Source organism: Triticum urartu, chromosome 4A (genome assembly GCF_056163025.1).
Source record: "Triticum urartu cultivar PI428250 chromosome 4A, HENAU_Tu73, whole genome shotgun sequence".
In the NCBI taxonomy this organism is placed as follows: Eukaryota; Viridiplantae; Streptophyta; class Magnoliopsida; order Poales; family Poaceae; genus Triticum; species Triticum urartu.
This window is the reverse complement of record NC_141876.1, coordinates 611443987-611458378: the sequence shown is the minus strand read 5'-3', so window position 1 is coordinate 611458378 and position 14392 is coordinate 611443987. Positions and strand designations below refer to the sequence as shown.

At 42.7% G+C, this 14392-nt stretch overlaps 1 protein-coding gene and 1 pseudogene across 3 annotated transcripts; both read right to left on the bottom strand.

Moving 5' to 3' along the window:
* Positions 1-1273: 1273 nt before the first annotated feature.
* On the bottom strand, positions 1274-5088 carry LOC147977333 (F-box/FBD/LRR-repeat protein At1g13570-like). 3 transcript variants are annotated; one of them, XR_015601842.1, is made up of 6 exons: positions 4801-5088; positions 4199-4585; positions 3243-4103; positions 3013-3156; positions 1528-2544; positions 1274-1466 (listed from the first exon to the last, which is right to left on the bottom strand). XR_015601842.1 is itself a non-coding variant. In XM_087519286.1 (5 exons), the coding sequence occupies exons 2-5, from the start codon at positions 4577-4579 to the stop codon at positions 2233-2235; spliced, it is 1698 nt and encodes a 565-aa protein (XP_087375412.1). In that variant the 5' UTR covers positions 4580-4585; positions 4801-5080; the 3' UTR covers positions 1274-2232. The 3 variants fall into 3 exon arrangements, 1 of the variants encoding a protein (XP_087375412.1); XR_015601841.1 differs by having other exon boundaries at positions 1274-1463; XM_087519286.1 differs by having other exon boundaries at positions 1274-2544; positions 4801-5080.
* A 3081-nt stretch (positions 5089-8169) lies between these two features.
* LOC147977332 (uncharacterized) lies at positions 8170-9318 on the bottom strand (annotated as a pseudogene).
* Between the last annotated feature and the right edge of the window lie 5074 nt (positions 9319-14392).

Genomic DNA, 14392 nt, shown 5'->3' with positions numbered 1-14392 from the left:
CTCATTCTTGAAGCTGGAGCTAGATGGCAGCCAAACATTCTTTTTGATAGTATACAACTTCTAGATGAAACTGCTCCAAAGTGAATTTAGTGGAGCGAAATCGATTTTTGTGAAGCGGAGCAGTCCCAAACAAGCCCTTAGAATCCAACTGAGGTATGCGTCCAGTGTCCTGAGGTGTCACGGGAAGAAAAACTGAAGTTGATCTAACTACAACGCGTAACGGACGGACGAACCAAGACGGACAAAAATTAGAGAGTAAGCAATTAGTACCACCTCGCGTATATGTTCTATATTTAAACTGAAAGCGTAAATTCACAAAAAGAAGCGTATTGTGACGGTGAACCAACGGAGTCAATCCGTGCTTTATTAATTAAGGAAAGATTGTTATTGTTATTGTTGTTGTTGTTGTTGTTGTTATTATTATTATTATTATTATTATTATTATTATTATTATTATTCACATTTTAATTCATGATATTTATTAGAGATTATGAACACTTAAAGACTGCGTTCATTTTATAAAATACACAAATCGTTTTAAATTCATGAATAATTTTAAAGTTTGTGAACATTTTAAAAAAATTCCCAAACTTTATTTCAGATTTATGAATATTTTATTTAAATCCATGAATATTTTTACAATATAAGAAACTTAAAGTAATAAATTTTGAATTTGCAACATCTTAAACATCTAAGATTTGCAACATTTTTAAAAATCCGTGAATAAGATGTTTTTTGTGTAACCAACTTTTTTTAAAATAAAAAGATAATCGTCTTCTCGATTGAGCAGAAATAATGCTAAGCGGGCAATAGGTTTTGTGGGCCAACCCATGTGACTGTTAGAACAGTTTAGGCATGGACCGTCTCTGGCAGACAAGTCAGCAACAAGACTTTTCTCGGGAAAAAAAAAGTCGGCAACAAGACTTGGCCGACTCCACCCCAAGTTTTTCTCTTTTACCAGACAAGCCCTCCTCCTCTGGTCCTTCCCCTCTCTCGCGTCGACGCTACTCCTCCTATACTCCGGCGGCGACACGCAGAGGAAGGAGAAGGATGGGGAAGAGCAAGGGCCGGGCGCCACGGACCCCGCCATCGGATTCGGGACGCTGTTGTTGATGGAACGCTGGTGTTTTGGCAGTAGGAACCACTTGTCCAGGAGATACTCCAGATAAGTATCCAGGAGATAACTGTTTACTGAAACTCCAGGGTTCAGTAACACTACTTATCCGAATAAGCAGTGTTACTGAACCCTGGAGGAACAGAACGCCGACCAATGTTAATTGGGGGTAATTCTGTGCCCGTCGGCACGGGACACTGCCTCGTCTTTTTTTGTTCTGAAGTGAGGCGCTCGCACAACTCATCAGCCAGAGGACGATGGTGTTCCTCTGTTCCCTCTTTCTGAATTTCGTATGCTTCTGAAGGTTTTTCTGGTTGTTGCTCTTGTTCCTCAACACCAACATGGGAGCCTGCTGAAGAGGACGGCATATTAGCACTGAGAGTTTTAAGCACATCTGTGATCGTCGAGATAACCTTTGTTATGGCATCCTGCTTGGAATTCGTGTTCTGAACCTCTTTCCTAAGCAGATCCACCTCTTCACGCAAACCTGTGGCTTCTTCCCGATTTGCTAGCACGTCGTCCTTGAGATGGAGCAATTCCGTCAGGTCTGGCTCATCGAGGCTTGGCTTCAAACGCCCCATGATCCCGCTCTGTGGAGAGGAATTTTACACCCGTGAACAGCGGCAACCCGAACCACCAGAGCAGATCCTACCGCCGCCTAAGAAGAACACCACCAAAATCAGTACCACCCATGCAGGAAAGAGGAAATCTCCATTATAGCATACTGTAGCAGTATAGCTGTAAAGTGTAAAGTGATTTGATCACGATAGAAATGGCATACCCACGTAGGGGTGGGGCTTGGCTGTTATATAGCCTTGACAGTGAAATGAAAGAGAACAGTAAATGAAAAGCTACAGGTAACTAGTTAAAACACGGCGAGCATCGCGAGCCGTCAGATCACGCTTGATGGACTTCTCATAGCCGCTGGATAACTGAACGAGTCGGTACGTTCTCTGAACCTGATTGTCCATCCTCTGCTGCCCCCAACATTTCAATATATAATGTGCAAAAATAGTCACAAAGTACAAGCGTAAATAGCGGTAAACCGTGAAAACATGTTTCAGGATACCGCATCGGATTTCCATCCCTGGCTATACATCCCTACACCAACTGATCCCTTAAAGTAAAATCAAGGTGCAATTGGGTGAAATCTTTCCTTTAAGATGCCTTCTTGTAGTTGTATGAAGCAAGTCAACATCCAATTCTTTGTCTTTGCGAAAGCCTTCTATTGGATATTGATATGAGTGATCTATACATAAGACCTCCAATGCAGGGGCATTTTCAACCATGTGCATAAGGAACTCAACTTCGCCCTTGCATGCTTCAAATCCTGTAATATGCAGGCTCTTCATGTCGTTGAACAGACGCTTTGAAAGCTTCCTCATAGGTTCAGGTTCTTGTACCACGCGCACATAAGCAGCGTTACAAAACTGCAATTTTGAACCAAAAATGAAGTGAGAAGGCTTGTGACTAATCTGTTACTCATTTTATCTATCTATAATCAAATGTCAATGAATAATCTGAGTACATGACCAAGTTTCGACAGAGTTTTATCAATTTGTTGTTTTAGTTTGTGAAATATTTAAACTAAACAAAAAACAGTAGCTTAAGAAAAGAAAAGGAAAAAAAGGGTGGGAAAGGAACGGCGAGTCTGTCTAACAGTCAATCTCCTTGCATTAGTTCCAAGACAGTATGTGCAACAACAAAGATAAAAAGAAATTGTTCAGCATAACTTGGCTCATCACATTTTATACTCGGACAAATATGCTTCTCAGTTGTAAGCATGACATTTCTATGGTTCAAAAATGAGATGTGTAGTGTCTTGACAGAAGCTATAATGTAGTAATACTAATAAGAAATGTATAGACCATCAGCCAAAAACCCATATGAGTACTTACGTGCAGCTCTAGCTTTTCAATTAAAGGAGCAGACCTCAGAAAATAGACCAACGACAAGCTGTCGAATTCTTTGACATAGGCCAACCTCAATTGTAAGTATGTCATCCGAGAAAACTTGCATGGGTAAGACATCAAACAGGGAACCTGAAAGATAGATAACCAAAGGTCATGACACGATAATATAATATAATGGGATGATCCACGATATAAAAGATGGTTGAAGAGCAAACCTCTGGTGATTTACAGCCTGCATTGAGGGTCAGATGTTGCACACTTGTAAGAACTTTAGCAAGCATGGTAATAGTGTGCTCAAGAGTGTCTCCAAAATAATATATGTTTGCACATTTCAGTTCCGATGATTTACCGAGGTCAATAGGCACCGCCACTCCTCTGTATTCGAAAGTCGCAAGGTTCACGGCATGGAATGCTATATTTGTTAATCTGCACGAAGCAATTTTCAAGTATAGCAGGTGAGGCAGTGGGCCGCTAACCTTTAGTTCACCATTGAGATGGCATCTAACAATACTCAGCCACTCTAAGTTACAGCAGTTTGACAACATATGTTGAATACCCTTCCCATTGACACTCACTATGCTCAGATTAAGCTTCCTTAGGTTAGGGAAACCACTAAAATGCATTGGTGGCTGGAGATCTACAAAGCTAAGATGAAGTTTCTGTAGACGGTGTATACTGTCCTCGTCTAAAAGCTCAAATGGAAATTTGTACCGATCATGACAACCTGGAGGTTGACGCTGTTCTCGTGCTAAATCAAAAACTAGTGCCTTTGTCCGCGATGATACAGCAAAACGAACCCAATTATCAAGATGTTCAACCAACATCCAGTTCAACTCGATTTTGATTTCAAGCTCTTCAACCAACTTGCCACTGCACTGTCCCAGGACCATGTTAACAATGTGACTGAACACTAGATTATACACTCTTTTATCATGATATTTCTTGCCACACATTGTATTTCCATCGAAACTCAGTTCAGGACAAACTGTCCACAAGTATCTCCATTTCCTTGAGACGGCACTGGTTCTTACAGCCTCTTCCAGAGACAATTTTGACAAAACTGTGCATAACATGTCCTGCAGAACAAAAAAGGTATTGTAGTTGCGCACAGGTAGAAACTAGTAATCTGCAACCAACAGACGGGTTGGAGCACGAGATTTTAGCATAGTACCTCTGGAAGGTCTCCAAGCAGATCAACCGCTGGTTCCTTTGCGCCATGACGGATGTAGTCAGACAAAACTCCACAGATGAGAATGCCACACAGTTTGAATGGATCTTTTGCTGTAATTCCCTCGGCACGGATTGCTCCGCAAACCAGAATGGTCAGCAGTTGAAACCGGCCATTCGATATCTGCTTTCGACAGAACGCTTCATTACGTCCTATGTGCTCAGACATAGCCCTGAAAGCCAGAATGCTCAGCGGTTCAAACTGACGGCCTGCTATCCTGCTGCTGCTGCTGCTGGTGGTGGCTCCTGGGTGGAGTTGCTCCTGGTGATGGCAATGATTCGTCACTGCAGTTGTTCCAGGCATGAAGGTGAGCATGTTCCCCATTGTAGACTGCAAAACACAAGGAGAAGCCCGATTAAAACAGATTTTCCCTAATAAATTTTCATAAGAAGTCAAGCCCCCTAACCACCACCAAAAAAAAAACACAACTAAAAAAAGTTGCTTCCTTTACTGGGGACAGGCCACGGGCGGATCCGGCGTGCACCAAGAATTTCTCGATGGCGTCAATGGAGTTTAACGAATCATGGATGGATGGATGCTCATACCTCAGAAAGCAGAGGCCGGAATAGCGGACCGGGCTGAGACAGGCAGGGAAGGGAAACGGCGATGGCGGCGCGTGAAGGGCAGAGGGGGTGTGGGGCGCAGCGGAGGAGGAGAGGTAGGGCACCGGCAGCGGCAGGTCGAGCCGCCGTGAGTCGGTCGGTCGGACCGAGGAGAGTACGGCGAGCCTCGGCGGGGAGTAAAGAGGCGCACCGGCGGCGAGTAAAACAAGGAAGGAAGGTATCCGAGGAAGACGATGGGGATTTCTGGTCCACTTCTTTTCGCCTTTTCTTTTATTTTTTTAGCAGCTTATTAAGCACAATCCAAAAAGAACTCTAAATTTATTTGTGTCACATCTTTTTTTTCGAGGGAAGGCTATCATGGTTAGCTTTATTAACTTAGGAAGGAATTACATCATCCACAAGGTTTGAGACAAGACAGCGCGAGGGCTCGTCTGTCCAATGCCTACAAATTTTATTACAATAACTGTAATTTGCTAGCACATGCGCCGCTTGGTTGGAACTACGATAACAATGCTTGAAATTGACCTTCCCGATCATTGTTGAGATGTCCACACATTCAGCAAATATTGCAGCAGCTTCATTCCACCATCTTGTCTAACCAACACAAGATTCAATTACTATCAACGAATCATACTCCGCCTCCACCCGTGGGAAACCAAGCGAATTTGCAAAATTCAGACCATCCGGCATTGCCAAAGCCTCGGTCATCACTACACTTGATGTATTGGGAATAAACGTACACCGAGCAGCAAGGAAAACACCATTCGCATCCCTGATCACTGCTGCGGTAGCTCCTTCTCTTTCTGCCAAGTAAAACGCTGCATCAACATTTAATTTTACAAACCTGGGTTCTGGTTTCTTCCATGTAGCTTGAACTGGAGCGTTATTCTTTGCATTCGCTTGCTGGAAATTGTTAGCTATCGCAAGGATTGATATTGGCCACTTAAAAGGGGGTGGGGGAGACCCATTATGAGTGATCTCACGCCTGATCCACCAAAGGTACCATCCTCCGATCATGATCAATTGCTTCACATCCAGATTGGGTTTGAGTGGGACTTGTCTTGCTGGGCCTGACAAAATGTACTCCAAAATGATCGACCCAGACCGGTCGACCTTTTTCACTTCATTGATGTAATCCATTATTCCTACTCGTGACCACAGTTCTGTAGCATTAGTACATTCGAAAAGAAGGTGCTTCACATCTTCTGCATCTCGATGGCAAATAGGGCAAGCTCCATCTGACCCAACATGCCTATTAGTCATTATAGACTTTAGAGGTAAAATTCCATGGAGCGCTCGCCAACAAAAAATTTGAACTTTACGTGGGATTTGGAGTTTCCACAAAGTACTCCATACAGCAGAAGTACTGGACCTCCCCGGCTGTGCTAACCTACTTACATGTGCCTGAAAAGTTCGGAACCATTGGGTGTGGTAAGCCGAACGGACTGAGAAGATACCTCTGCGGTCAGGATGCCATGCTATGAAATCATCAAAGGCATTGTAGGTAAGCGGTATTTCCAAAATCTTGCGAACATCAACAGGGTTGAAAATAGAATTAATCAACTCTTCGTCCCAATTGCCACTTATAGGATCGATAAGATCATTCACAGTGGTTAGAACAGTGTGTCCACGCGGGGTAATGACCTTCCTGTTTGCACTACTAGGAATCCACGGATCCCTCCATATGTTTACTTTCTCTCCTGTCCCAATTCGCCAGATATATCCCAGTTTAAAGGTCTCTAAGCCCTTCATGATGCTTTGCCAGGTAAAAGAAGCCCCGTTCTTAAGAGTGGCCTGCAATAAACTCCCACTCGGAAAGTACTTTGCCTTTAATACTCTTGCACATAACGACTCTGGATCATTTATTAATCTCCAACATTGCTTGGATAGCATTGCCAAATTAAAGGAGTATAGATCTCGAAATCCCATCCCCCCTTCACTCTTCGGATAGCAGAGTTTCCACCAAGTATACCAATGCATTCTCCTGTGTTCTTCATCATCCCCCCACCAGAACTGAGATATTAAGTCTGTTATCTCCTTGCAAATTCCCTTAGGTAGGCTAAAGACCGACATGGCAAACACCGGAATAGCTTGTGCCACAGACTTAAGAAGGATCTCTTTCCCTCCCATGGATAGATGTTTTTCCATCCAGCCCTTAAGCCGTTCTTTAATCCTCTCAACAAAGTGCTTGAAGCAATCACTTCTGTTAGCTCCAACCATTGCAGGTAATCCAAGGTATTTATCACATAGGGCTTCAGTATCAATGTGCAATAGTTGACATATTTCAGCCCTAGAGACAACCGGGGTATTAGGGCTAAAGAAAATACTTGACTTAGCAACACTCATCATTTGCCCCGAGCTTTGACAGTAGGTATCCAGAACATGCTGTAAGGAAGCTGCATTAAGCGTGTCTGCCTTCATGAGAATTAGAGAATCATCAGCGAATAAAAGGTGTGATACTGATGGTGCATTTCTGCACACTCTAATCCCATCTATGCCACCAGCTTCTTCTTCATACTGCAAAAGACTGGATAGACCCTCTGCACAAAGAAGGAATAGATAGGGGGAGAGGGGATCCCCCTGCCTAATTCCCCTTGTCGGATTAAACCCTTCTGTTTCCTGTGAATTGAATCTGACCTTGTATGTTACAGATTTTACACAATCCATAATCAATTCCACCCATTGTTCATGAAATCCTAACTTGAGCATCATATCTTGCAAAAAAGACCACTCCACTCTATCATAGGCCTTATGCATATCTAGTTTTACTGCACATAGACCAAATTGGCCAGACCTTGTCCTCTTTATCTTATGCACACATTCATACGCAATCAAGATATTATCTGTGATCATTCTCCCAGGAACAAAAGCACTTTGAGTAGGAGAAATAATTTCAGGAAGAATATTTTTTAACCGTAGAGCTAGAATCTTGGAGATGATTTTGTAAAGGACGTTGCACAGACTAATAGGTCTATATTGGGTTACCAGTTCTGGAGAGTCGGTCTTAGGGATCATCACAATGGTGGTATCATTCCATTCAGCTGGTATCTTTCTTGAATTGATGGCCAACAGAACCTCCTGTGTGATTTCATCTCCAATTATATGCCAATATTTTTTGAAGAAGATTGCATGCAATCCATCTGGCCCGGGTGCCTTAATATCTCCAATGCTTGAAATCGCTTTCTTTACATCTTCTGCTGTATATGGAGCCATCAAAAAATTATTCATTTGGTCCGACACCTTGTGTTGGACTCGTTCCATAATAACCGGATCTATTTGCTGCACTTCTGAGGAAAATAGATTAGAGAAGTAGTTTAAAATATGCTCATTTAGTGCATGACTACCTTCTATCTAGTTTCCCGTATCGTCCTTCAATCTTTTGATGAAATTCCTTTTCCTCCTGGCTGAAGCAAAAGCCTGGAAAAAGGCGGTGTTGCGGTCACCTGCCTTTAACCATGTAGCTCTGGATTGTTGTCTGTCTTGTATCTCCTCTAATTCCAACAGATATTCAACGAGTTCTGAAAGTTCTCTCCTCTTCTCATCACTGTCATCATCCATAGGGCCCGCCATAACCTTTTCAAGTTCTCTTTGGGCCTTCCTTAGCCGTTTTTTGGGTTTTTTGAGGACCCGTTGATCCCAATCATGGAACCTACTATGCATTTTATTCAACTTCTCATAAATGGAGGTGACAGTTGGGTCGGCAGTGGCTTCAATCCATGCCTCTTCAACTGTCTCGTTGAAACTCTGTTCTCTCAACCACCGCGCCTCAAACCTCTTCACATGATTGCTTGAGTTATGTGCCGGCAACAAGTAATACTCCGTGTCCACCAAAAGTGGTTTGTGATCCGAGTGGTTGAACTCCAAGTTCTGTAGGGACGCATGTGGAAACAGATTCGCCCATGCATCATTCACTAGTCCCCTGTCTAGCCTTTCCCGTATCCTCCCACGACGCCAAGTAAAAGGGTCTCCAAGGAACCCCATATCATGCAGTTCACAATCATCGATTGCATCTTGAAAAGCTTCCATATATTGCGCTGGTCGCTGGTTACCCCCTTCCTTCTCATGCAGAAACTAAATTTCATTAAGATCGCCAATCAGTAGCCACGGCAGGGACTGACCATGATGGAGTTGCCGCATACGTGACCAGGTTAGATTTTTATTCTCCCACCTGAATTCCCCATACATCCTAGTCAAGCGCCAAAGTGGATTATTATTAATATCCTCAATTATTACATCAATGAACATGGGATCTAAAGCAAGTCTGCGAACTTTAATATGATTATTCCAAAAAAGGGCTAGACCACCACTTCTGCCATTGCTTGTACACACCAATTTCTGGTCCATCTTCATTCTTCTTCTCAAACATTCAGCCGGATAGCTGTCAAGGTGGGTCTCAGACAAGAACACCACCTCCGGGCTACACTTCTGCTGGACATCCAGCAGAGCACGAACTGCCGGGGCGTTCCCAAGCCCCCGGCAGTTCCAACTTAAGAGTTTCATTGCGCCCGGCGGTCCGCTACTAGAGAGGCCGCCGATCCTTCATTTTCTGTCTCTTCAAACTCTCCATCCACATTACTCAGAGCCTCTCCATTTATTCCTCTCAGTTTTTTCCTGTTTGCATTCTTCTGTGGGGTGTTCGCTTGGTTCGAGCTTTCCAGTTGGTCATCATCTCCTTCAAAACGATCCACTAGGTTTGCTACCACTGATGTTGCTGTTTTGCCTACCAGAACGATAGCCAAAGCTTGTTCCTACATTACTGGGTTTGAATCATCAGCCGTCCTTTTCCCCAAAAGAATTCCTGTAGATGCGTGCATAGGGACTGTATCATCCTGGCCTTTATCCACCATAGATGCAGACGCGTGGTCAGAATTAGTCCCATTATTCAGAGCCTCACTTGCGTCTAACATTCTTACATCCTGTCCAGGCGCCTTGTTAACTGGTGCTATCACACTCGCGTCAACTTCGTTACCGTTTCTGCCTGTTGGGTTATAGAGTGCGTTAAAACGCCAACTTCCATTATTCTGAGTGTTGGTAGCTCCAGGCTGCATGTTGCGGCCCCTGCCCCTATCTAGTCCTCTGCCAAACCCTCTTTCTCCTCCATCTAATCCATCATCCATCTCACTGCGCCTAACCCCACTCATTCGGCCTCCTCCTCTGCCCCTCCTTGGTGCCAGTATGAACTCTCCCCACTCAAATTTTGTTTTGTCATGTTCTCCAGTGCCGCATTCTTCATGCCAGTGCCCCATGAGACCACACTGATTACAGAAGGTTGGAAGCTTCTCAAACTTAACCAGGTACCTCTCAGTCTGTCCAGCCCTAGTTATTCCAACAACTCGTGTTAGTTTCTTGTTCACATCCAGTTTCACCCTGACCCGAATGAATTCACCAATAAATCCATTAGGCAGAGTTACTTGGACCTCTTGCACTTCTCCAATCCTGCTAGCTAGATTCTTTAACGCCGATGTACTCTTGAGGACTCCATCAGGTAACTTGTGGATTTGACACCACGTTTCCAGCCTATCCAACTTCACCTTTTCCGGGTTTGAAAATCCATCGTATTCAGTAAGAAGCAACGCTATCCCGTTAAAGTCCCAGGGTCCCTGGTGCATCGCTTTGTTCCAATCCCCCAGGAAGTTGAATTGGATAGAGAACAAGTTCGCATTGATCCTCCTCCAAACAACTTGATTTGTCGAGTTCCACGCTGCTTTCATGGTCGCGATCAAAGCACTCTGACTGAAACTTTTTCCAGTCAACAGCCGGCCTAGTGCTAGCCACTTTGGCTTGATTTCTACTACATCATCCTCTTCCTCCCAGATCAGATCATCTATTTCCTCATCCTGCAGATTCAGACCCTCCAGGAGTGTTGCCGCTTCCTCAGACCTCCGATCTCCCGATCCACTGCTGCCTCCCGTGTCCGCCATGGCGCCTGGTCGGGGGAAGATCACAAAACCCTAGCCGCGGACTCACAAGCCCCAGGGCAGGCCCGATGGGAGAAAGGAGTCGGCAGGGAAGACAAAAACAATAGTCTCGCGGGATTAACCCAGTCGATGGTGGTAACTCACGGCGCCGCCGCCGCCGGGAGGACTAGAAAACCCTAGTCGCGAGACCTAGGGGAAAAAGAACAGGAAAGTTTTCAAAGGTAGCCATCGCTGCTATTATTTGTGTCACATCTTAATTTACCCAGGATTATCCTTAGATGGGTAAATAGAATTTCATACTTCATGTTTGTGGAGTTCTATTAATCAATTCTATTAATCAAGGGAAGAATTATAATGAGGTGGATCCAATCTACTAAAAACTAGGTTCTACTCCCTCCGTCCATGAATAAGTGTACTTCTAGCTTTTGTCTTAAGTCAAAGTTTTAAAACTTTGACCAACTTTATAGGGAGAAGTAGCAGCATTTATGACACTAAATTAGTATCACTAGATTCGTTTTGAATTGTAATTTCATAATATATCAATTTTATGTCATATATGTTACTACTCTTTTGTATATATTTGGTCAAAATTTTAAAACTTTGACTTAGAACAAAGGCTAGAAGTACACTTATTCGCGGACGGAGGGAGTAGGTCAATAGAAATCAGATGCTCTTCTGGGACTCGTCTACCCTTTGTATAGGTTGATATGTGATGGTAATTAAGTAGCTATTGTCGGATTGGAAACATATCTCCTTTAATAGTTGAATTCATGACTTAGCGCCCATGTCCTTATCCCTCCGAGTGTGTGCCCGTGTACGACTAGGTATAGGACCCGGGGGACCCTAGACCCCTAGACACTCATTGGGTGTCTTGGTCCATGCATGCCCATACGGGATACCACGGGATACGGCATATAACCCCCCCCCCCCTCCCGCGACTATGTGTAGATACTCACCGTTCGTGAATAAGTATGTGTTTTTTTTTCTCAAATGGCATAGGGTCTAAAGAGTTTCATCCAGCCTCATCTTATTCAAGCCTTTTCCCGACTATCTTTTGATACATGGGAGCATCAACTCATCTGAGACCATTCGTCCAGTAAGCATCGGATGCATTCGTAATCACTTTTCAAGCTCATTATAATCGGGATAGTACCCGAAGGGAAATATCTTGAGTTGGGATTTCTTTTAGGAGCGTCCTAACCCCTTAAATGGGGTAGTCATCATAGGGTGCTCCACGGCTGAAATTCGTGTGGTAGCAAATTTCTAGGTTCTCTGGTTACACACAGTCAGTTTTTGGCATGTAGCCGTTGCATCCTTAGGTCAAGTCAATTTTCAACCGTTTTTATTGGAATTGAGCAATTGATATAACGCATGAGATAGTGGTAGCCTGCGAAACAAAATAGGTATCCTTCTTTTTCATAAAATGGGTGGTTTGGTTCTTGATCCATTAATCAAATAAATTAGGTCGTAAGAAACTCATGAAATGCCAAGTAGGCACGAATTCACCTGAAAGTAAAAAAGGAAATGAATTAGTTAATTCAGTAAGCGAAAAAGGGGTTGAAAAGATATTGAAGATGCCGAACTTTTTCGCGTTGAACATCTTTCTGAATTCATCATGGGTTAAGAGCAGATTTGAATAAGGTGACATTTGCATCAAGCTACGTACATTAAACTTTTGGTCCCTTTATCGGAATGGAGTATATAATATACCTTGGAAAGCTATTGAACATAACCGTAGGAACTTTTTCATGTTTAACTATTTCTAAAATTTATCATGATTTACAAGCTATTTTAAAAACACCATATGGCATCAATTTTTTGTTTTCTGAAACTCCAAAATGAACAGTGGATTTCTTTTGGCCAAATTATTATCATGTGAATTCATTTTTTATAAAACAGAGCGTAGCTCAGTTGGCAAGGCGCGGGAGTTCGCAGCCAGCCTACCAGGGTACGAGTCTCGGCTTGAGCGCTTGGTGCTCACGGAGTTTTCTTCTATATAAAAATGCCAACAGGCTAGTCTAGCCCGGGTTGGTCTTGTTTTTTTAATTCATTTTTTTTCATTATTTGAACTTACTAGGACTTAGTATATGAGCTTTTCATATGTACACTAACGAACTTTTTCTCCAAGTTGTGTATAGTGAAAAATCCCTCGTTTTTTCTTCTTATTTTGAAGTTCAAGTAGTAAAATATTTGGACTTCTACTTTTTTCTAAAAAAAATCACACCCCCTGATGAAAATTCTTGTTGGTGTTCTTTATTGCTCACTTTTTACCACACTGTTTTGTTTCAACTTTCGGCATTTTGTTTTTTGAACTTATATACTAGTAATACAAGAACTTTTCCCTATGATTTTGAAAAATATTGGCAATTTAAAAAGAAATCATGAATATAAAATATTAATGAATTAAAAAATGTTCGTGAATTCGAAAAATTCATGGTTCTGAAAAACAAAATCATAATTTAAAGAATGTTTGCGAATTCAAAATGTTCACAGTTTTAAAAACATTCGCCAAAAACAAGAATTTTTCACATATTGAAATAAATGTTTGCGATTTCAAAAACTATTCATGAATTCAATAAATGTTCTCTAATTTAGAACAATGTTCTTGAATTGAATTTTTCATATATTTTCAAAATAAACTGCATATTTATAAAATGTTCACGAATTTTAAAATTATTCACAATCTTAATAAAGTATTCATGATTTCGAAACAAGTTCACAAATTTGAAAAAAACATTTGCAGAGTTGGAAGAACTTCAAGAGTTTGAAAAAACGGTTCACAAAGATAAAAACCGTGGGGAACTAAACCGGAATGGGTTATCCCACACACAGGGCGTGGTGTGCAGGAGGGTACACGGTTGATCACTATTTCCCGACCTTTTTTTTTGCGGGCACTATTTCCCGACCTGTGGGGAATAGGTTCCAGGTGGAACAGGTTCCACCCAGTGAGAGTGTATGTATGTACAGTTTTTATTGGGCCGGCCCAGTTGCCTATGGAGTGTGACCTATTTTTTTTTGACTTGCCCGTGGTTATGTGAAATCACTGGTTCAGGGTTACTCACAGCAAATGTCATCCCATGTTCTCACGCGCTGACAAGCGGCGCACTGCATGTATGCCACTTGTTGTAACAGGGGAATTTTCCCTTTTTTTAGATTCGTTTGTTTAAAACATTTAATCTTTTGAACCATGCATTCAAAATCTGAACTGTTTTATCTGAGAGTTCACTTCCAAACGAAGGAATATCTATGGCGTCTGTCTCTCTCCCGAAACCAGCCAGAGGCGACCTCCCCTTGTCCTCTAGAAATCGCCGATGGATAATCCCTGGAAACAGTATCCGCACGAAAATCAATCCCGAAACCCTCCTCTATAATCCTACCCAACCAGATCCTAATTCCTTAGCCAATCCCAAAAATCGCGTCAAAGCCACGGTCACCACCATCGAACGCTTGAAGATCCAGATCGCATCTTTGAAAGTTCAATTGGAAAATCTAAGAGCCATACTCCCGGCTTTCAATCTCTCTGTTGATGAGAGAAATGTGCCGTCGGATCCAGGGCGTGAGCAATCAACGGAGCCAGGTACTAACTACCGCATTAAGGGATATGAAGTGCAGTATAAAGCGTGGGGGGAGTTTCTGCCTAAGGAGATGGAAAGGCC